Genomic DNA, 24344 nt, shown 5'->3' on the forward strand with positions numbered 1-24344 from the left:
TTCACCCCTCTAAGTCTAATTATTGGCTTCCAAGCTAACAAACAGGGCATGAACAGAAAGAGGGAGAGACTGTGCTTATGGCCTGCAGAAGGAAAGAATACTGAATATATATATATATATATAAAAAAAAAGTCCTTTGCATGATTTCACAGAGTATGGAGCACTGGGGGCTCTTTCTGAATCTGTAATGAATGGTGACAGCAGCCACAGAAATAGTAGCAGAGACAGGAAGCCCTGTCAAACCTCTGCTGTGTCAATGTGATCATTCACTGAAGCTCTTAGCAAGGATTGAAGTAGGGAAAGTGACAGCCTCCATTAGAAAACAACAGAAATACCTGACTTTTACTAAAAATTGGGTGTAGTGAAGGCACCTTCAATTTCTGCCTCAGTTCAATAAGGCCAACAAAAAAAAGGGGAGAAGCTGAGTGCTAGTGAAAAAAATGAGATAGTGGCCAACTTTCATGTTCTCTCTTCTGCTTTTAAGAGCAGAAGTCTTGCCAGGCCTGTGTTGTCTTCAGGGAGAAACTTTCCTCCCTGCCCTGCACTGCTATCGCGGATGTACACACAGCCCGGAACTGGACAGCAAAGTCAATAATATTTCAAAGTGCCAATGTGTGGGGCGAATTGGCCTGTGAAAACAGACAGATTTCTGTAGCCAAGCCAGCCATATAGCAGTCCTGGGACCTGTCTGTATTCCACAAGGGCTGGCCATACATCTGCAAAGCCCCTGCACTGTGTCCTGTCCCAAAGCCCCTGCACTGAAGCCAAGCCATGACCTTCTTGCAAGGCAGGCCAAATTTTTGTCTTAAAACACTAAAACTTGTTTTCACTCACACAGTTTTTCCAAATATTTCTTAAAACTGAATGAAAATATTATAAAGTCTTTTAACCTGGGCCAGTTTTCAAGGTCTTATTCAATGTTCCTGTTTACTCAAGAGGTGTAGGTTGTGCAGACACAACCTTCTGTTTTAGGTTCATTTATCAACTATTTTTATTCAAAGTTTTTATTTTCTGGTATAAATGAGGGGCTTTAAAAGTAAGTCACGATACAAGCAGCCAGAGACAGACTAAATGACGGATGGTGGAAAGGGAAAACAACAGGAACAGAAAAAAAGGGCTTTGATTAAAACTTCATACCCAGAGCCATCCTACTTGCAGAATCTACACCTGTGGCCATTTGCAACTGAAGCTTGTATCTCCACACAAATGCATATTTTCATGGTGGACTATACCACCCACAGGAAAACCCTTTCTTATAATGTTCAGGAGGTTTGTAATTTGACCTACTCTCGACTTTTTCAGGGTATCGGTTCAGAGCAGCGCCTGGAACTAAGCTGCACAGACAGGCATGCCGTTCCTTATTAGCATTTTTCCCCATGCTCAGAGCTCTACCTGTCAGTAAGATTTAGTTCCAGGTGGCTGTGCCAATCTGATACCCGCAAGTCAGGAACCTCTGTCAAACCTAAAGGACTAGAAACTGCACTCATGATGTGATGCTCTGTGGACTCCTGACAGGCCTATGCGATCACAAGTACAAACTTAAAAAGATTCTTTGTGGCCTTCAGTATCACTTCACCAGCTTGCGCACTGGCCAAATTGTATCCTGTGATTCACCAATACTAGCATTTAAAAGGCAAGCCAAAATGCAAAAGAGCGCAGACTAATGATCAGACTATTCCTATGACAATCACAGCAGGAAAGCTGTGTCAATAGAAGATGTAACCACTATGTGAGAGAGAAATTGCTCCATAGGCAGCATAACAGGGGCAGGTCCATGAGGGACGGTTTTAAAAGAGTATTTGGACAGAGTAAGCATGCATGCAGCCTACTAACAGAACTCACTTTTCAGACAAGAGAACCAAGGAAAGAAAAACCAAGTTCTAATCATTTGTCACATTTACGTATGCTCTAAATGTCAATTTGGAGAATGTCAGTATACCACTGACTGCTGAGTGAAGTATCTACAGCATTTCTTTCTTAATTTTTTGAGTCAATTACATACAAAAAATGGAGTATTTGAAAGCTCTGGTTCAGAAAAAGGCTTAAGCAAACATTTATCTTGTAGTTCACAGACAACAAAGAGATCAGATTCTAGGAAAAGAAAATTAAAGAAATGCACTGTATTAACTAGTTGGATTAATGTACACAAGTAAACAATGTAAATATCCCAAAGGCGTACAATAAATTTAAGATGAAATTGATTTTGATGCACTGGGCCAACACACATGTTATTCTGAAGATTTATGGGGAACAAAAGTATTTCCTAAGATTGCTGCAGGGTAATTAGTACCACATCTGTGCTTTCAGTACTATGACTCAGTATAATACAGAATATAATTAACTCTAGCATTGAATATATATATAACAAAGGGGGCTGTTTTGACACCATTCTGATCATATAGAATCATTTTCTTTTAATTAAATACTTATTAAATAAAAAAAGCAGAAGAAATGAAAAGTTAAAACCCTTCCAAATTCATCTCTCCAGTTACAGGGAGACTCAAATCCTATGTAATGGCTCCAGATCACCTCCTCTGCAAATTAAAGATATAATATTCCTTGCGTCAGATTCTCGGGCAAGATTCATTAAGGACATGTAGTACTGTAGGATGAAGAGCTCTGTTTCTCAAAACCTCTGAATCTGTTACCCAAACTACTCTCTTTGATCTCTTCTTATTGCTCCACACCGTTTTTCAGAGCTATAGCTTCTAATGAATCAGAAATGGTTCAATGAAATTATGACTTACTGTTTGTTGTGCTGTTACTTTTATCTTCCGCTGCAGGGGACGTTTTTGCTGGTGGTTGTGTTGTTGTACCTTGTGTTGTTTGTTGTGTAGCATTAGCTGAAGAAAGGGTTGAGCCTAATAAAGGAAGGACATTAAAGTTATTTGATTAATTTTTGCATACACATGTATGTGCAAAATACCTATTGGCCTGCTTGCAGTCTAATTTTAAATTATCAGATGAATATTTAATTTAAACTGAAGATCAAAATGAAAAGGGCTCCCTCCACTGCAGAGAAACCACTCCCACATCCCACAGATAGGTCATTCTACTGAAGACAAGCCTATGGTAATGCAGTTATAAGACTTTGCTTTGGAGCTGTCTTGAATCGGACAGAAGAGAGCCACTGTGTATACCCGAAAGGTTTCACCATAGAATTCACTATCTGTAAAACAAATTTCCAGGGCAAGAGGCTCTGCTTCTTAAATTTCTGATCAGCATCTGATTCCTTCTTTTTTATTTCCCCCTCCACACAGTTCTTCAGAAATGTATCAACAATTGGCTCAAAGAAATTTTCACTTACTGCTTGTGATGGATTCATTTCTAGCTTCTCTTGCAGTTGTTGTCAGTACTGATGATGGCAATGTTTTCACTTGTGGAGTGAATGTGTTCACAGCTTCCATTACAGTAAGAAAGACATGCACATGTTTATTGATTTATTTTATCATGCATAAATAAATATCACATAGCTCTAGCTGCTTTCTTGCAAAAAGGTAATGAATGTCTCTTTGTAGTCTGGCCCTTAAGAGAGTTTTCTTAACCATATATTTTTAAAGATGATGCAAAGCACATACTGTTTGTATCACAGAGAAGACCTGGCCTGTAAACAACCAGCAAGTTGCTCACTGAAAATAAGCAGCTGTATGCTCAAGCCATGCCCTAGGGAAGGGGCGTATGCTGTTTGGTGGGTAGGGGAAGGGGCTTGGCATGACAGGGCCAAGGGGAGAGGCGTGGGGAAAGGAGCCTGGCATGGGTGGAAGGGTTAGCTGAGCTGCTGGACTGGATTTCTGACCAGAGCTTTGTCGCATTTAGAAGGAGGAAGGATGTAAACTCCACAGAAAAAAGTATGAGTGACAAGCAGGAACACAGCTTTCATATTACAGGTAAAGGACTGAGGGGAAAGAGACTCTGTCTAACCTTGCTGGAGCTTTTTCCTTTTGTCTGTGCTGATTATGTCAAGCTCTGGTTAAGTTTTTCTGCTAGCTAGCTTTCCCAGACCCACTTTCCCTGTGTCTTCTATTCTCCTCCTCTGTACTCAGATTTTTGGGAAAAAAGAGCCCCTAGCAGGCTTTTCTCTAGGGTGTGCAGAAAAGTGTAGGAAATCCTTGATGAGAGGAATATTTGCTATTGAGTGATATTCCCAGCAGTGAACTCTGTGCCCTTTATACTGAGGCTCATCGTAGTTTTCTGTTTTCTCCTCCAGAGTGGCAAGATTTGGAGGCTGACAGGAGGAGAAAGGACTCCCTAGGGCAGCAGGGATCACTTCTAGCTGCTGCTGGTGCAGAAGGAGGGGAGCAGACATCACTAAGGTTTTGGAAAGTTTTATGTTGGTGTGTCTCACAGTGCATGGGTGGCATACCGCAGCTCCTACGTGCCCCTTGCATATGGCCAAGGGAATGGACTGGCCAACCTGCTGTTGAAGTGGCCAGGATGGAAACACATAACAAAATTATTTTAACAGCCCAGCTTTCAATTCTGTAATCTATTATAAACAGAAAATGCTACAGTCAGCTATAGACGCTCATTTCAGTCCTTGTCAACAATCCAACATATATCATGCTGCCTTTTCATAGATGGGGAAAATGTTTTCCCTCATATGAATTTAGTACTTCTAAACGTAATATTTGCACCAGAACTTTTAAAACATACTTGATCATACTCTCTTCCTCTATTCTCGGTTTCTTGGCTGTTCACCTAGAAGAGCAACATCTTGAAGAATGGCCTGGAGCTTCCTGAGAGCTTGTTCCACTCCCACAAAATGTTTATTCTCATAGGTTACTTCTGAGACTTTTCTCATAGGCATAAGTAACAATAATGCATTCCCTTGTGAGACAAAAGGCTATCAGGCAAATTTCAGCAAAACATTTGAAGAGCTCATCCACCGTGCTGTGTTTGACCTTCATTACATGTTCGAAACAGAGGTAAACATCTGGGTTTTTGAAGCATAAAAGAACTGCAACACAATTTGGAAAGGACTAATTCTTGTGCTATAGTAACCATAACATATGCTTACTTCACTTGGCTGCATCTTATTCACCTCCATTACTAGCACTACAGCTGTATACATCATTATAATCTCAGTGCTCCCAGCTCTGCAACAGATTCATTGGTGCCTTTGATTATCAGAAAATACAGTCTATTTCCAAGTTTTCTCGTGTCACATGCATCATTTATTAAATGCAGCAGTGTCTTCAACATTCAAACTACTAAAGGAGTTGATAATTAGCTCACATGTATGAAATGTAATCAACATTGATTTTTAATAAGTACAAAGGTACAGAATAAGGGGAACTGAATGCGTCAGTTGAAGATATAAGCCAGAAGCACAGACTTTCACCATCTGAGCCAGAGAGCTTCTCTGTTAACTCTTCATAGTATTAGGAATTTAAGTTTGACTTAGTTAAAACAATCACAAACAAAAGAGAGAGAGTGCATCTTCTGAAACAGAAAGCACTGGTGCACATAAAAACATCAATAATCAATAAAATGTAAACCACGACACCAATAGTTTTAAGAAGTTATCAGTAGCATTTCTGCAAGTGACAGCTTTATGCACATGTATACTCTTACATTAATTGAAACCCAGTGCTGTCAAATATATAACTCTTTATTCTTTAAGCCCTATCAAGATCAGTTACTCTCTGCTGCCATATCCCTAGATGGATAGCTGGCGCCATTTTCCAGGTTCTCAGTCTGACAACCTCTTGAACTGAGTCTCAGCTAACTTTGCTAGTACCTGATCACACTTTAACCACTCCTTGAGAGCCTATAAACTCAAAGAATTTAAGCCTTTTTCATCTGGAAAAAAAAACGAAAACAACCAACCAACCCCCCCCCCCCCCCAGCTTGCTCAAATTAAGCCTTTCCACACTAAGAACCCTCAATCTTTTATTCTTCTCAACAGACTTATATGAGAATCTCGGGCAAAGACATAGAGTGTACTACAGTCACCTTAGATGAAATAATTCACCTGATTTCTCTCAGTGGTTAGAAAAGCTGAAAGTTAAAAAGGTGATGGGAACTTCAGAGTACCAGATAACAGTGAATTTGAGCTCTTACCTGATGTTGATGTTAATATGGTAGAGGATGCCTTGGTGGTAGTGCCTGTAGTATCATTTTCTGAAATAAACACAGAAAAAAATACATTAGTTCAGCCATCTTCCAGATCTATTTAGCATTATGGTATAGATAAGGCAGGCATATAAGGCAGAGAATAGCAAGGACCTTCCTAGAAAATCAAGTCCAGAAGCAACCAAGACATACAACTCTGCTAGCAACTTTTTCAAGCTGTATCCTAAATCTGTTAGCTATGCCCTCACTGCTCCTAATGGGGAGCATCTTTCATAGCCTCACCTCTAGGACTGTGGGTTGTTTTCTGACAGGAGATGCTTTCAGCCTCACCTTTATCCCTCTGTGTGAGGAAGAGAGGAGAATTTACAGAACATGGTCCAGGAAACATCAGGTTGACTAACAATGGGCATTCCACATTGCCCTAGAGACAGTGCTCCAGCTGTTGGGATTTTACTGCAGTAAATGATAGCAATCTTAAAAATCCTAGGTCAAGTTAGTAGGTAAAAATCTGCAATTTTATTAAAAAAAAAAAAAAGAAAAGCAAAACAATTTCTACATCTCCTGGCTGTGCAGAAAAATTCTAAAAGCATGACTCAACTAGAGTTTTGACTTCAAATAAGAAGATTTTCAGCCCCATTTCTGGGGTGTCCTTTTATTTTCTATTAACACTAGAGGCTGATGAAGGGGATGCAAAATTGTACTGAGTCAGAAACAACCCTTGTACACTGCTGTAAGACAAGGATAGTTACATTTGGGGAGGAAGAGATCAGCTCTGCTACTGAATGGGAGAGCAGAATGGCACAGATTAATCCCACAGTGCTTACAGGTTTGTTCTGCGACATCCTGTCATGTTGCATTAAAATGCCATAATATAGACATTGCAAAACTGAGTCAGGACAGGATGTCACTAGTCTGGTGTGACTCCATTCATGGTAATATCTGCTGGCATGCTCTCTTTTTCTGGCTACAGGGCAGAACAGTCAGCTTTGTTCCCTCTGCTTAGCGTGCTGCAGTCTAATTAGCATTTCACGAGCTCCATCTGAGGCCTGCCAGAGTCAGTGACCTAACCTGGAGATTCAGGAAAAAAATACATAATACAATTGCAGGAATTCTGCAGGCACATATTCAGGACAGGACCTCGTCAGATAAGCCCTTACAACTGCTGTTTAAGGAATTTAAGGTGATACCAGTCCTCTCAGCTGCGACATGGTGATGGCACCCCACACATTTCTAATGGGTCTTGGCTGGGAGGTTGCCCCTACACCAGTGTCTCCCCATGGGATATCTCTGCTAGGTATTCTGCTGCCTTCATCATGTCACGTCCCAGCACGCACCAAACTGGCCCAGTTTGTTTGGAGTACACCCCTGCCCCCCCACTGACTTCAGCCCAACATGTGCTGGGCTGCAGGGCTGGCCCTGGCGAGCCTTTCTGTCCCCACGGGAGCAGGTTGCAGTGATTTCAGCTTGGCTGGAAGGGCATCTTGCCCAAGTTCACGCCGTTCTCATTACCTTCTGCAGCTTCAGCAGAAAATTTGTAGCCCTTCTCACCAAAAGCCAGACTAAGTTTTGTCACTGCATTACCAAAAGGGCACAGCAGTATAGAGATCTACTGTCTATGGAAACCTTACCATTCACACAAGATGAATATTAAATCTTTTCCTTATGGACCTGCTGCTGCCTCAGCTTTACTCCCCAGGTTATGTGAATACAGTCAGGCTATGCTAAGCCCTTGATCAATACATTTTAAATCTAGTTTTCCTGCTATTTAGTCACCCAGTCAGAAAAATATTTCGTAACCCTATACTTTGGAAACAATTTATACCCAAACAGACCAAAAAGCAAGTATTTGTCAGGGGTTTCCCAAACAAGGAACAGTTTTCTGCCTCTTAATTCTCATTAAGAGCTAGTGACAAAGCTTTTCTAATTCCCCATGCCACAGGGCCATAGCACTAAGACAGAATGTTTGTTCAACAGTGCCTACATTTCATATGGTTTATTATAACATTTCTCAGTAACTACCATGTCTGTAACACCAGCTAAACATACTAGCTGGCCAATTAGCTCATTGTCTAACTCAACATGACTTTGTGAAAAGCCCATTGTAATTTTTAGAGTATTCATCTTTTAAAGACATGCTGCATTTAATATCCATGATGATGGAGCAAGATTTCTTCAAAAATTAAAAAAAAAAAGAGAGAGAGAGAGAGAGAATTTAAGCCACAGTTATGATTTGGGTCATTTTATTAATATTAGTTATGTCTGGTCATAATGCTATTAACTAACTCCATGAATTCCCCTCAGAGGCAACTGCAGTGCCCCAGTGCACTCCTGCAGTAGGATACCATCGCTGCACAAGTGCCTCTGTCCCTTTGCTTCTCCCTTAGCAGCGTCAAAGGCAGGGGAAAGCAGATACAGCTGCCACTTCCTAAAGCTTTCGCTATGCCGTTTCGCGAATCGCAATTTGTGGATTTTATCTAGAGAAATTAAGAAAAACTGGATTAGCAGAATAGAATAAAAATGGAGTTTTATGAATGAATCAATTGTATACTTAAGAAAGGATGGAAAATTAAGTTATTTTAAAAACAAGTTGAAAGCAACATGAAAACATGCTTACAACTAGCCAAGATTTGGGGTGGAATTGGTTGGTTCAAAGAAGTAATGCAGCTGGTGGCTTATTATGTTCTTATTTGTGAAGTTAAGTTGTGACTAAGGAGAATCCTATGGGGATAAAAGCAAGAGATTAAAAATGATTGAGAAAAGATCTTTGGCCTATTAGAGACTGTTAGCTAGACAAAGAGAGAGAGACACAGACAGAAAGATTTATTTTTCTGATCATGTCAGGTTGGCTGCAGTCGTAGACGAAGGGCAATCAAGTTAAGTTACAGCTGCACTGTTTGGGGGGAATTCAGAGATAGTGATTCCTTTGATACAAGAGAGTCCTGATGTACTCTGCTGTGGGAGCAGCCCAAATCTATTTGGCAACTGCTCCCTCACATAAACCTCTCTTATTTGCTGTGTCCCCGGCAATAAACACAGCCAAATGAGTGTATGTGCCTGTGATACAGAGTCCTTGTGTCTGGAGAACATACGTGTTGCTAAAAGGTGCTAAGACACTACAGTGGACTGAATTAAGGATGGCAGAGGTGGTGCTACTGGGTGGGAGATCCAAAAAGGAAAAACATGTCTAAAACTAGATAGGAAAGAGAGAAGAAATCACAAAGCAGGGGAAGATAACAGGACAGGAAGAAGGTGAGAGCGGAAGGGCAGGAAGGCACAGAGACAGTAAGACAATAATTGTGGCAGGGAAGGATGTGAAAGAATGAAGACAAGAGCTTGACCAATATTTGACCCATGGTCAGGAGGCCAAAATAAAAAAAATAAAGGTCAATTGCTTTTTTTTTTTTTCAGGTTCACAGAATTTGCCTTTGTTGTGCAAAAAATTATTTTTTGGGGCTTGGACTGAAATGGTTCATATGTTCTAAAATTAAAACAATAGTAAAATCATTTAAAATTGGTCTTGAGACATGATTTCAAAGTGAACTAACCTAAACACTGAATTTTCTTTCTTTTCTAAAATTCAGGAGTCCCTAAATTCAGCTAGAAAAGACCAGTGGCTGCAGTTGACCTCAAACTTTAGCTTTTGATGTAGGCTTCAGCCTCCAAGGTCTGAGCTTGGAGCTGTCATCTCTTCCATCTCTCACTGTCTTTACCTTTACACTGGGAAGACTAAGATAAGCAGGTCTTGAGCTTGTGTTAATTAGGTGCTTATTAGTGCTTTGTGCCCTCTCGTATGCTGTAGCATATGAGCAGAATTGCTGATGCAACACCAGGCTGTCATTTCTGCTTTTTTTCCTTCTTCATTTGGGCAATGAGTAAGTTTAAAACATTACATGAAACAACTAATATTAAAGTGAATGAAAAAAAAACCAAAATTAAAACAAAAACATTTCTAAACATGAATAGACTATTTTGAATATATATTGATGATATTCATTATATCAGTTACTGTATTTAAAAGCTGTCTGCTTTGGCATCAATATCTAATTTTGAAAAGAAATATTGGAGAAGTCATTATCACTACAGAAATAGTGAGTGAAATGACCTGTTAGATTTTTTCTAATTTGACCTTGCACTAACCAGACAGGAGTGTATGTTCATATTAAAATCCTTCCATTCAGATCAGTACTAGTGAGGGCACAGTGGAAGCACGCTGTCCCACCTGGGGAGGCCTGTTGAGAAGAGTGTGGGATGCCTGGAGGGGGGTTAATGGAGAACAATAAAAATCATCAGGAGTCTAGGAAAAAAAAATGACCCCACAGGAAGGATTACAAGAATTGCATTTGTTTAGTCTGGAGAGGAAAAGATTAGCAGGAGGAGGGATAATGGCACTCAAGTAGGTAAAGGGCTGCTATAAAGAGAAAGGAATAAACTTCTCGTTATGTCCACTGAGGACAAAACTAGAGGTAACAGACAAGGGAAATTTGAATTAGACACTAAGGAAATTTTCCAGGTTTTTCAATGCCTGTATCGGGTTGATGGCATATCAACCACAACCTAGTGTTTTAATCACAAACTACCATTTTCTCGCTGAGGATGTAAGATATCCCCTTTAAATCAGACCAATACCCAAATGGCTTTAGACGGGAGCAAATATCAAAGACATGTCCTGAGGAAACCTGATCCCACACTTCTGTACATGTTATTTCCCTGCTTCAAGGTTATAAAGCGGAATCCGCAGGTGGCATTTCCCATATTATATGCGTGTGTGTGACCCTGGACCTTTGCAACTATATGCAAGACATGGAGAGGTCAAAGTTTCCTCCTTCTTGCTTTCTGTCTTACCACAGCATCAGAAATAAACTGTGATCCTTTTCCAGGAAGCAGATGATAATTCTGCTCCCTGCCACGACCACAGGAGAGACTCCTGTAGCAGCTGCTCCAGCAGTATCTGTGGCAGACTGTCCACTGTTTTGTCCTCTGTGGGGAAAGGTATAATTATCCTTATAAGAAAAGCTAGTAGATATTCTCGGGATTCCCAATAAATAACTGTTGCCTGACAATGCACACAATCCATTTATTCTTAGCTGGGAGCTCTACGTCTATTATGATTTCTCATTTATTTTCATTTATTGCTGCTTCATCTCTTTATTCTCTTATCTGATCTTTCCCTGGCCCAGTGTTGTTCTTGCACTTCCCTTATTTTTTGTTTTTACTCCTCACTTACCTCTCAGTACTGGTTCATTGCCTTCTAACCTAAATCTTGAGATAAATTTCTTTCTTCTTTTTAATGCATTTTTTGCCTAAAGGGCTGCACATCCTCCAAAGAAAAAAATGATTTACCTAGACAAGCAGTTCATCTCCCATCAACATTCACTGCACAAACATCTCTCCCAGGTGCAGAGGCCCAACATGAGTTTCAGGTACCACTCAAACTCTATTCAGGCCCTCCAAACAGAACTCAAGTGTGCCTGAATGCATTCATCTAGGGATTAAACTTGAGATTTAGTTCCTGATGTAGAAGGTCAATGTAGAAGGCCTGTTTCCCTCTGGTGAGGTTTAGCAGTTGCATGCTTTTGGGGTTTCATCCTCAGTAAAGTTTAGGGAGTCCCAGGTTCCCTTTCCAGCCAAGGAGGAGAGGGCAGAGTGTTGTAAGCAGGGTTCAGCAAACCCAAGCTCAGTTTCCCATGGAGCTTCAGGGTAATATGCTGTCAAGACACATGAGTTAGCTTTCCAGTAGCTGGCACCAATGCTCACAGCTGTTTAGTAATGACACTGCCCTGGCTAGTTCTCCAAGGATCGACCCAACTTCTTGCATGGCTCCGGAGTCCGTGCTGCATTATTGCACTACCATAATTAATGTGCGAGCTTGCTAGTTTACAGCTGTCCTAGATATATCATCCCAAATAAGATAAACAGCTATGACTGCAGAGTAGACATTACTCCAGCCTCTTTGGTATGTCTATGTAGAACAATACAGTTTAATTAGGTTAGATGGAGCTTCTGGTACTTACTCTGTCTTGTTCAGATCAGCTTGGGTATATTGTGCCATGTAGACACTCCCTGTGTCCCATTTTCCCATCCACAAAAGAGGGATAATAGTATGTTCTTATTTCCTAGAAGACTACAAACTGCAACATACAACGGCACCACACTATCATTAATGGAGTTGCATAAGAACAGAGAAACTCACAGTTCAAGATCTCAGCTGTGTCTGCATTTTTTATCATTTAGATCTTCCACAATAAGAATAATAATATGGATACAAGCTGCAAAGTTTGCATTTGCAACTGATCTCAGCTTTCTCAATATTTTGCTTTGTTTGGAGCATGTGTTAGTGAAGAACCAACCCTCTGAAAATACTGCACAAAGCTGTAATTTAGGCCAGAGCAAGGAATGGGATTCATTTTAGATAGCTGTTGCTATTTCAGTCCTCCCTCTGCACTTCTGCAGCTAGTTTTATTTCCACTAGATGCAGCTCTTTTACCCCTCATTAAAATAGCACAAATAAAAGCTACCCAGCATCAAGAGAAATGTGTTCCCAGGAAATATGCAGGTTCAAGACTTCCAGGCATGTTTTAAGGGTATTTTTTTAACTATAATGTTTGCATAAAACCTAAGAACAGTTTTCCCTACAGTACATCCAATTTCATCTGAGCTATTTTGTTAAGATTGAAATCACGGCATGAAACTCCCAAAAAATTCAAACAACAGTATTCAACTGTGGTCACAGTTAATTGCTGGTTGGCAAAAAATGACTAACCGACACTAGGCAGACTATCTAAAACATCAGCAGGCTATACAAAAATCTTAGAAGAAGCATAGGTATTCCCAAACTGCAAAACCTTCCATTTGGGATGTACTGTTAGAAGAAGTTTAAGCCCAATGTTAGCAGTATTGTTTAAAACCAAACAAGATAATCAATAATGCAAAATCTATAAATCAATCCTCTCAAAATTAACTAATAAAATATTAAACTCTGTAGAAATTGTGTTTTAAAAGAATTTGATAGAAGTAATTGTCTTTCTACTATAGACAATCTTTTAGAACTCACATTGCAAATCTTTCCTCTATAGTTGTATCAGCTAGAATTTAAGTGGAAATTGGGGTTCTGATGTAATCCAGTGAAACCACTGGCTGGCGCTTATAACGTGGAGCAATGGTGATAAATTAAACCAGTCACTTGCAAATTTCATGAAGTTGAAGAAAACTCATAGAGAAATACACAGCCTGCATGTCTTCACATTTCTTCTGTGGGTGTTAAAGCATACACAGCACGTGGCATGCCTCACACACACATTCAGATGTGTTTGCAGTAGTATCTAAGCACAAGTATCTGCACTGAAATAGCAGCTGCTGAAAAGAAAACTGCATCCCTAATAGTGATCCTATGCTGATCACCACTGCTGCAATACATTCATGAGTAAAAATTGCAAAGTATCTTTCCAGCGTGGTCTCACAATGCTTTTGCACTTCTGAAAATGTTCTTAATGGGGCCTTCTGCAATATATGTATGTCATTTTCTTCCTCAGTATTTTCTATATTGTTAATATCTCATAGTAATGACTGGAAGGTCTATGTGGACCCTGAACAAATTTACACCGATCATGTTTCAGGTGAACCCCTGTGAGCTTAAGTCAGATAATACAGGCAATGCTAAAAAAAATATAAGCCAGGGAGAGATGCCACATTCTTTGCTGCCTAATGCCAATCAGCTGGAAGCCTGTGATACTCCACTGCCTATGGAGGTGGGAAACCACCTCCACTTTGCCAAGCTGTTACCTTCCCTTCAGTCAAATCTCTCTTAAACAGCAAACTAAAAACATAATATAAAAATCCAGCATGCTGAGATCTTACATTTAGGTACCCTTTTTACTTCTCCACTGGAGCTCCTGATTCTGGTTTGCAGAGTGGTAGCGCAGAACAAAAACCATGCGCTATAAAAGAGTGGGGAAAAAATGCAGGCCTGGAGGAAGAAAACAAGACAGGAAGGAGAAGGTCCTGGGCCAGAGGGGCACAGGTCCCTCCCTGCTCCCTCGTGGGAGGTGTGGAAAGCAGAAGCATCTGTGAATGTGGTGGGGAGAAAGAAATTAGTTAAGAGGGAGCGTCAGTGTGAACCTCCATAGCAGGAAAGGGAAGCAAGGGCAATGCTGCCCCTGGAAACTGATAGCGGGAGATGGGGCAATGTGGGACTCATGCTCCGCAGAGGAAACCCAAGCAGGGCTGCCCAGAGGAACCCAACAGCAGCAGCCACTGAGGAGAGGAAGGAAAGGGAGGGAGCCTTGCAATTTCTCTAAAAGGGAACAGGGAAAAGCCAGGAAACAAAACTTTGGTGCCAGCACTGCCCCAGCTGCTTCTCCTGCTCGCCCAAACGAGTGGCTAGCACGACCCCACGCCAAACACTGGGCACACCATGGCAGCAGGCAACTGCTGAGAATTATTTATTACCTGAGCAAACAGCACAGTTTCCACAAAGCACACTCAGGGCACGCAGCAAAGATTTCCTACATAAGGAGTCATCACAGAGAAATAGTGAAAAAAAGCTGGCCTCAGCTAATGTGGCTTTAGGTTGCTAAGGGCTCCCCCTCAACTGAAAACAATACTAAAAAGGACTGGGCTAAATGCCCACACGTTTTATCTAGCATCTGAAGCAAAGCAAGCGAAGCACGGTTTACCGCTCTGCATGTGTGGACAGAGAAATCCGGGCACTTACTAGCCAGTTTCATGGTTTGTCTTATAGACTCAGAAGAAATGCAAACCTGCCTACTAGCGACTCTTAATCTCAAGCTTTCTCTCTGCACTTTCTGCTCCTACATTAAGTGTGGTGGATATCTTTATTACTGTGTACTACAGAGTGATGAGGACATTGTTTGCTCTCCATAAAGCAATAAAGCTGTGCTCAACATGCTCATCACCACTCCAGCCTGCCTGGGACAAAGGCTCCAAGCTCTGTACTTCGCTTTATTTAAACCTGTTAAATCTATTTAATAGGTTTTAATTAAACCCTTTAAAGCTATTAAAGGCACCAGATTGTCACCCTTTGATGGTGATGTATTTCTGTGTCCACGTATAAGATAAAAAGTAGGAGTTACTAAAGGTTATTTTATAGTATGAAAAACAAACCACCACCCCCCTTGCGTTAGTCATGTTAAATCAGTTTCAAAATGTCTTTGAATGGGTGCAGTTTTATATAGAAACAGCTTTTTACATATTGTGCATTGTTGAGTAGAGCAAGAAAAAGAATAAAAGTAGAGTCCCTTCCCCTGCAACAGGAAAGAGCAGGAGCGTTGGTGTAAGTCACCCCCACCCAGAAAGTGGAGAGAAGACTGTGTAGTTCTCTGGGTAATGCCTACAATGTTTTTTCCTTAACACACTATTTTCAAGCATATTTTTGCTTCTCAGAAATGAGCGTGTTTGGGTAGGACAAAAAAATAAAAGAACTACGGAGAAGCTGAACACAGGTCTGTCAGAAATTATCTTTTTTGATGTGCTGGTGCTGCAGCTGTTGGTAAAATCATAGTTTTACTGCTCTGTGTTTGTTTAGCTCTATGTTTGTGATCAAAATGCATCTCAAGCAACATGACTAATTGTATAATTCAGGAAATGGTCACTGCAGTGGCTGCTATGATGTGTTCATTTTTAGCATATCCTGGATCAGCCTATACACTCATTTCAGCCGCACTAGCCCATGCCACTCTGCTGCTGACAAAGCTCTGAAAGCATCTGGAGCATCAAAAACCTATTCCCACCAGAAAACTTCTGTGGAAACATTGTAAATTGCTTCTATAATTAATGTAATTCCACACTGAGTTGAGTTCCTTTTCCTCTTTTCTACAATGCCTAAAACAAAGGCTAAATGGTATAGAATATCCCGTAAGTGAAGCCCAAAAGAGACTGGAGTACAGGATCATTTGAGTTATGTTATATACAAGGATGAAGGATGCACTTTGAAAATGTCTGGTTTCTGTAACTGGAACACATACCTGAGGAAGTCCTCCCCAACTGTGAGTATCCTGAAAAGCTGATTGAATACTCATGTTATTTTTAATTTCTACCAATCTGATACAGCAGCTGAGCTCAGAAGTTAAACCAAAATGTTTTTCTCACAAGCTTTTTATTGCAAAGTGGAAATTAAGAAATTAAGTGGTTACTAGCAGAGCACTTCAGGCAGAGGGTCAACAATGAGAAGTTATGCTAGCAAAGAGCAGTGGGATTGATGCAATAGCCACATCAGCACCCAAGCTGATAACCAACTTCCTAGTGAGCAGAAAGTGGATCAAAATCAAGACAGTGAGGCTAGACAAAACTCTGGGTGCCTGTCGGTGCACTGGGAAGTTATGGTGAGCTGGGAGCAAAGCTTGGTGTTTCTGAGAACTGAAGATCTCATGTCATGCAACAGATTTAGCTGTCACTTTTATGTGCAAGTAGTATAATTTCATTCCCCATGACAATCACAAGTATTTGTGAATCAGTTGTTGCATTCCTACTCAAATCCTTCTGATCTTCTCCCATGGCAATTTCTTTCCATTTATGACCAATCCTCATTTCCGAGTGTTTTCACTTGAAAACAGTATTTTCTGCCAATTCTGGGAAATGTAAGGTGAAAGCAATTAGGGAGGAAGCAGACAGTGCACTATAAGAAAGTATCGGTAAGCCAATGAAATAAAATTGTGCACTAGTCCACTTAAATTCAATAGCATTAAGATGTGCTAACCGCATGACTCCATTAGCGCACAGAATAGCCTGCAAAGGAAAGTAATGGATTCCTCTGAAGCCATTTGAATGAGACCGGATAAAACATTGCTGAGATCAAAAAACAGTCCTGCACTGGGAGGCTTTCACCTCTAATACCTGTGCTGTGTTTCCCTTTCTGTCATCAGCACATTTCAAGTATTAGGTTATTTGGCATATATTTTTAATAAGTTCTTCCTCTGGTTACACACTGGAAACCACTCCAGTGAGCTGTTCCAAATGAAGTCCAGCAGTTTGGTAAACATATTTGCTGCCTTCTGAACCACAGCAAATATATTAATACAATGTAGCAACCTGCTGTTATAAGAATAACCTTCCTAAAGAGAACCTAAAGCTGCTTTACTATAATAGCTTTCCTGGGCAGCCATCCTTTCAGAGTTGAACTTCTGTAATTTCCAAAGCCCATGTGTTTTGTGGCAAAGCTGAGCTAAATTCTGCAGAATGTCCAGAAAGCTCCATAATTCAAAGAATTCAATAGTCTTCCAGAAACAAATGTTAATAATCCCATGCAAAAAAGAGTAGCTACAATTAAATTTCATGCTGCCCCAAAACATTTTTTTTTAGTGTGCCACAGACTTCTGCCTTAACAACCATCTGCAGGAGTCAAGGATTGGACAACTGGATGGAAATTTCAGAGAACTTGTGATTCTTGGGCAGTATTTTGGCTTTCGGGGACTTGGAAAGGCAGTAGGAGCATTATACATGACCCCATAACCAGAGTCACCTCTCGCTTCTAGATGTGGCAGCAATTTGGGGGTGAAGACATGTGGGTTTCTCACTTCTTGCCAGAGCAATCCTCAGCATTTCCCGCACCTCATCTAACCAGGTTTGGAAACACTTCGGCTTTAGAGGCCTTTGAAGGAGATTGCAAACACTGACATTTACATCATCTACATTGGTGTGATATATAATCCATGCCGAGATGAGGAGGGGTAATTCATCTATCAAAGACAGATGATTTCAGACTGTCCTTGTGCTTGGATAGATAGCACCACACATATTTACATTTAGAAGGTTATCGATACTGTCTTTTAAGTAAAAGCCTAGGCTCACTGTTGGGCATGTAAACAAGTTAGAAAATGTGGCAAACTAGTCAAAAATGGAGGAATATACGGAGCTCTAAAGACTTCAAATAATTATTATGCAAAGAATACAGAGTCACGCAAATAGATAATATACTTTACAAAGAAAATAATGCAACTGCTCTGGCAGGAAGCTTACTAAATCTATTGACGTTGTTTTCCTCGGACTAACTAAAACCCAAAGATTTTGCCATGCTGACCAGTTGTTGCCTCAATAGCCAAATCTGTCAAGCCCAAATATGATATTAATCTTCTGCTAAAGATTATAAAAGAAGAAATATCCAGGAAGCCTAAACAACTGACTAATTCAATCAGGGATTTAATTAATTTAATTAATTAAATTAATTTAATTAATTAATTTTTTAAATTAATTTAAGTTTTAATTACACTGACATTCCTCAAACAAACTGTGAACGCAGGGCATTAATACAAGCTGAACGTGCTTTTAAAAATGATAACATATCTTGTAGAAATGTTTGGACAGCAAAGCTGGAGTATCACTCCCATCCCGGCAAAACACACAATTTCATTAGAGTGATAAGACAAGGCAGAAAGGTTACAGCAGATAAATATGATGCAAAACTATGTACCCCTTGCTCTGTGGTTTCAGCAATCTGAGATGTGATGCTGTCTACAACATGCAGCTAACACCGGGGGCATGTTAGTGCCATTGGAAAAGGAGATTAAAAATTGTTTTAAAAATACTTTATTGACAAATAGGCTAGGAGTTTCACCTGTACCAAAGCCAGGCAAGCATCCACTCTCCACTGAAAAGCAGTTAGAAAATTCTTGCCCTGTTACTAGTTCAAAATGTAATCTTTACAGCATTAGCTAGTTAGTCTTGCCTGAAAGGGGCTACTGTCTAGCCTGGCTGCCGAGGAAAAAACTGAGAGTTTGGACCCTTCCAGACTAGCCTTTGGTAGAAAGTGGGGTGGCAGAAGGGGGCTTCCTCCTCCCTTTCTCCCTCCTCTATAGTGGGACAGCACCCCAACAAATCACGTCTGCTGAGTTTGATCCCTAAGAGCCATTATACTAGCAAGCGACCATCAACGCGCAGCTTTCTCACACTAGGAGACAGGTTAAGACGACACAATGTAGAGACAGCATCATATTAAATTGTGTTGAACCATTTTTCCTGGCGGGTAGGTTGTCTGATACAATGCACTGGTTTTACAGCATCCAAGAACTCACTTACAAGAGATGAATCCTAAGGTATCCCTGATAGCTCAAGCATGGTACTGAACAATGCAAATGGTTTGCATGGCAGGGCATGGTACAACCCAGTGTGTTGAATCCTCTGTTTAAATCTGGGACACCTATTTTCAGAGTGCTAGCTGAAACCAAAAGTAAATGTTTATCTTCTACTGGAGCCAGGTCTTTAATTCTTGACTTATACTTGGAAATAACGGCTGCTGCACATACAAATCCAACAGGCCAAGTTCTGTCTCTATCTACAAAATTGCAAAATAAACCATTAAAGGGTCTTTCTTGAATTTGTTGCACTGAAAACAAACAAACAGACAAAAAACACCCCCCAACTTTCTTAAGGAGCAGAAATAGGGACATCTTTCCCATTTGATTTTACCATGCAGCCTGACTCATCTTTAGACTGTGATGTTAACCTGGCTACTGAACGGTACAAGTTAAAATTTCTTTCTCTCCTCCAGGATGAGAGTTTCTTAAAGATTGTTTTTCATTTGTGTTTTTGCAGGTTTTCACACAGGACACAGATAGCTATGTACACAATCAGAGACCAAATGTAAGGTTCTTACTCCTTTCTTATTCAGAAAAAGCAAACAAACAAACAAACTGAAGCATAAGTCTCTGTGGATCATTCTTCCTAACTTAAAGCAGTAAAGATTAATAATAACTCTAGTCTTTAACCCAGATAAAAGAGATAGCTAAACTAGAAAAAATATTCTGGTAAATTTTCAGACAAGACAACCACTTGTTAGGCATGTTATATGGCAGTACGTATTCTTGGGTTTGATGCTGAACACTGCAGACAACTTGCCCTTAGGAGTCAGCTTCTATTTGTTTTGGCTGTAAATCATAATCTTTTCATCAAGCAAGTATCAAGCTGCCTATTTCTATCCTTAGTAAACAGAGTAAACTTGCATTTGGGTTTGGGGCTAGGACAAATGATTTCCTTTCGTCCTGTAGTAAATAGACCCTTAAAATCCATTAGGCAAAACTGGCCCAACGTGAGGCAACTATAATGAATTAAAGGAATGTGGCAGCAGGGAAAAAAAGCTCTGCACAGGAACAAGAACTCAATTAAAGGCTACGGTAAGCTCCAGCACTGCAATTTGATTTTTGAGAAAGCTGGTCTTGCAAATTGCCAGGAGTGTTGGAAACGTCTGGAACACATTTTTTAACAACAGGCAAACTCCCAGAATATTCAAAGTTTCAGTTCAAGCAAGCTAAAGGCGTAAAAAGGCAACTGGTTATCTAAAGCCTATTCACATTTCTCAAATTTTCAGAGGTGAAACAGGGATCTGACTGTGACAGCTTGTATATTTGTGTCTCTCCCAGGACACAGCCATGAATAATGACCTAGAAAGAGGGGAGATCATGCTCAAAAGTTTTAAGCGCTCAGAAATGGTTTTGTTAGTATCTCATTTTAAAATTGTGAGCTGAGAGGACAGGAGGTGGAAATGGAAAACGCTATTTATCTGTCTCATCTGGTTAACATTGACAATGGTACCAGAGTTCAAGCAACTACAAATCTACATAATCACTCTGGGAAGCTGGGTTTAGTGGAGCCCAACTCAAGCTATTGGGCTGAGACCTGGGATTGAGTTTGCCATGTTACAGGGATGGGATGACACCCCAGGTTCCACGATACCCACGTAATGGGGAAGGCATTTGGGAAATGCCTCAGTTAGGGTTAATCCAAAGTGTAACAGAACAGCTTCAAATTGCTTCAGTGGCTTTTGGACCACGCTCTCAATGCCAAGGTTTGCTCCCACCTTTTCAAAATGAAAAATGCCCGTCTTTGTGTGCAGTCCCACCAATTTCTGCAAAAGCACTCCTGGAGAAAAGTACTGCTAACTGTCAATAGGGGTCACTAATCAGACATTAATAAACACGTTCAAGGTACAGCTGAAATGTGAGACCAATACATTCCAGCTTCTAACTTTGAGCGCATAACCTGAACACATCCAGACTGATGCAAAGAGGAATACAAACCCACTCTTTTGTGCAATCATTTCTGCAGGAGAAAAACCTGGCTGTTGGGGCAAGAAGGAAGCTGTGGCGTGCTACGAGCACATTACAAAGACGGACAAGCGAAAAAACAGCTCTGTGAGGCCTCTGTGGAGTTCAGCTGCTATGCAGTGTAGCCATAGCCGTGCTGTATCGTAAGGCTGAGGCACACGAAGATGTATCTTCTAAGCACTTAAATTATAAGCACATGCTAATTCCTATTCTCTAATGTTTTTTTATAAACAAGCTCCATCTTAATCCATTTTAAAGAGTAATACACCCTAATGATGACTCAGGAGCATCATTATTAGATTCTTATGCTTTGGCCAGAGGTTCTTTGACCTACTCCACCATTGTCTGTTCTTTAAAGCTTGGAAGTGCTACGAACCAATTCAGAAAGCATTTCTATTTGAAATATATTTTGGAGAAGGTAAAAATAGAGGGCAAGATGACAGGACTGAACACCTTGAGATGAGGAATTTCTGCCTTCAGCATGTCATTGAGCTCCTGAAGGAGTGAAGAAAAGCCTCAATAACAGAGACAAGTTGTCAGGGGACTATCAGCCTCAACATCTCTGTGTAAAAGAGCCTCTAGTAATTTGCTGACAAAGGGTGGATCCCATCAAAACACAAGGGACTTCCAAGGATGCAAGATCCCAAGATGAATTAGAAAATTAGCAAGAAAGAGCAGCCAGCTTACAGGTTGAAGGCAGGGCATAAAAATCTGAGGTCCTGCAGAAGATCTGGCATGTTCTCTACAAACCGCAATGCAAACATCCTAGTCCACTTCTGCAAGATTTACAAAACCTTCAAAGACAGACAGTGTATATTATGTGAAGAGGCTACAAACCCACATATTACTTGTTTTGGTAAACTGAAGACAGAGCAAACTACTCCAAGATTTGATGGTCAATATTAAAATGCTGAGTATAATTTGACCCTTTCTCAATTTTACTGAGCGTAATTTTAAAATACTAAAAGTGTTTCTAAGCAGCCAGAGAGGAGTGTACCATCTCCAATGCTCAAAACAGGGAGACTCAAGATGAGGGAGACGTGTGTCAGCTTCCTTAGGATCCATCCCCCTCCTCAGATTATAAAATCCCGCTGTTACAGCTCAGATGACCAGGATACTTTAGTGACCAGAAATAATGGGAACCTAAAGACTTTGGTCCAACCTCATACAAGAAACAATAAAACTGAATAAAACTGCTTTATCTTAACGGGTGGTTTATAATTTTTTGGACACACCAGAAAAGTCACAGTAGCCCACTTTTCACTGCTCATTGCTAATGATAGCGCAGAAGAAGGAAGGAGAGTTGATCAGATTATGTTATTTTATTTGGACACTGGAGACACATAATCCAGATTTCCCCACACATGGTCTTATTTTTCTAATCTGATTTTACCAACAGAAATTCACTACCCTGTCTACCCTGCAATAAAGCATTTTTTAAAAATTATTTTTACAGGACAGAAATTGTTCAGAGCAAATATCTCCTATATGAAATTATCTTATTCAGGGTCACCAGTTCTGCCCTGTTCACATCATGCAGAGGAGGGAAAATCCTTTTTAAAGGAAGGATTGTCCTCTTGCCTTTGCATGTTCCCTTCCGATAAGCTTTATGGACTGTTCTGTTGATTCTGCCCCTTTGATCCAATTCCACCTTGCTTTTCAGAAGCTGTGAAATTAAAGGTTTAACAATGACAGGAAGACTATTTTTACTATGAGTAGCAAACAGAGAATAAACAGTACCTCAACACAGACTTTCAGAGCTTGTACTTACTTAACATAGTAAGTGTTACTAAGTAAGTACGAAGAACAGTTCTTTCTATAGCACAATGTTATTTTCAAACTTCCTTACTGATTTTTTTCTAACAGCAATGAGCCCAAGCAATAGCATAAGCTGCACCACAGAAGACATTTTTTTTGATTTTAACACATAATCTCTGCAAAAGTTCATTAACTGATCAATTAATCTAGTATTATAGATTTTCTACATCTGATTCAAAAAAAACACCCCACCCACAGGCAATCTATAAGCATTTGTGGAAGCTTTAGCTATGAGTTCTCAGCTCAAAGGGCCAGCAAATGAATACCACAGATAAAAGCAGACTTGGCTTCAAATGTATCTTTTGACAAAGGTGATGACACACTGGTCCTTGTTACAGTTTCGCTCACCCTCTCAGGATTTAGTAATTACTTCTACTATAAAAGTGCACCATCTTTCAAGCTGAAGAATAATGAAAACAGCAATTCAGTGCCCATCTGAACACCATAAAATGTGATTAAATCTATGCATCTGAGAATGACTTTAAGGAGGTATTGCACTCAGTAACTAATATTGCCCCTGGGTTTGCATCCCTCATTATATGATATTTGATAAATACTGTAAGTCCCTATATATTTGGGACCAAAATCAAACTTATTTCTGAGAAACATCCTTGGCCAAAATTATTGCTGGCACAGTGCCAAGGAAATCCATGGGAACACATCAGGATAGATCTGACTTGCAAGAGTAGTATTTGCAAAATCTGACAGATTTTTTAAATTCTCCCTTAAAAACACCTCTCCAAAACATGCTTTATTTTAAAGAAGAAAAACAGAACAGAAAACCTTTGTAAATACACCTCTGTTTTTAACTCCTCTCAGATTGAGGAAATTCATGATACCTAGAAAAAGAGCTGTCACAAAAATACAATGGCATAAAGTCTTTCACAGAACACATATAACTCAACTATCAACTACTACCTTCTTCTCCTCCAACACACAGTCTTTCAATCACTGCACTGAAAAAGAAAAAAAAAACCATCCAGCTACTGACAGCTAAGCTTTTGCTCACAAAATGCCCTACAGATGTGACAAGTCTACCCTTTCCTCCCCCCCCCCCCCCCCAAAAAAAAAAGCCAAAGAACTTACTTCCCAAAGTGCAAACACAGCATACAGTTAGGAAAAAGGCAATCCCCAATAGCTTCATGCTTGGTAGTGGTGGTGGTGGTGGTGGTGTCAGCTTTCCCTTGCACAGCTGGGCAGGGAGTGCTCTCTCACTCTGAGGCAGGCCTTAATTACTCCATGGAAAAAGGTGTGTAGAGACTGTGCCTAGTCACTGCCCATTCCTGCTTATTTTGGGGACTTTGATAAAGAACAGGAGGAAACACAACATACTCCCTCTGGGAGTTCAGTACGGAGGAGATTTATTGTTTCAGTCCTTACAGGAACTCCTTTTCTTTGGCA

At 40.3% G+C, this 24344-nt stretch overlaps 1 protein-coding gene across 1 annotated transcript in view; it reads right to left on the reverse strand.

The window, feature by feature from the left end:
• EMCN (endomucin) overlaps positions 1 to 24140 on the reverse strand; it is a 54545-nt gene extending 30405 nt beyond the window's left edge. The window contains exons 1-4 of the mRNA XM_013951923.2: positions 24030 to 24140; positions 6064 to 6123; positions 3308 to 3400; positions 2748 to 2861 (exon numbers count right to left, since the gene is read on the reverse strand). Of these exons, the coding sequence (XP_013807377.1) occupies positions 2748 to 2861; positions 3308 to 3400; positions 6064 to 6123; positions 24030 to 24087 (325 nt within the window). The 5' untranslated portion in view covers positions 24088 to 24140. The remainder of the gene's footprint in view (positions 1 to 2747; positions 2862 to 3307; positions 3401 to 6063; positions 6124 to 24029) is intronic.
• Positions 24141 to 24344: the final 204 nt, after the last annotated feature.

The sequence above is a fragment of the Apteryx mantelli genome, chromosome 5 (assembly GCF_036417845.1).
Source record: "Apteryx mantelli isolate bAptMan1 chromosome 5, bAptMan1.hap1, whole genome shotgun sequence".
NCBI lineage: Eukaryota > Metazoa > Chordata > Aves > Apterygiformes > Apterygidae > Apteryx > Apteryx mantelli.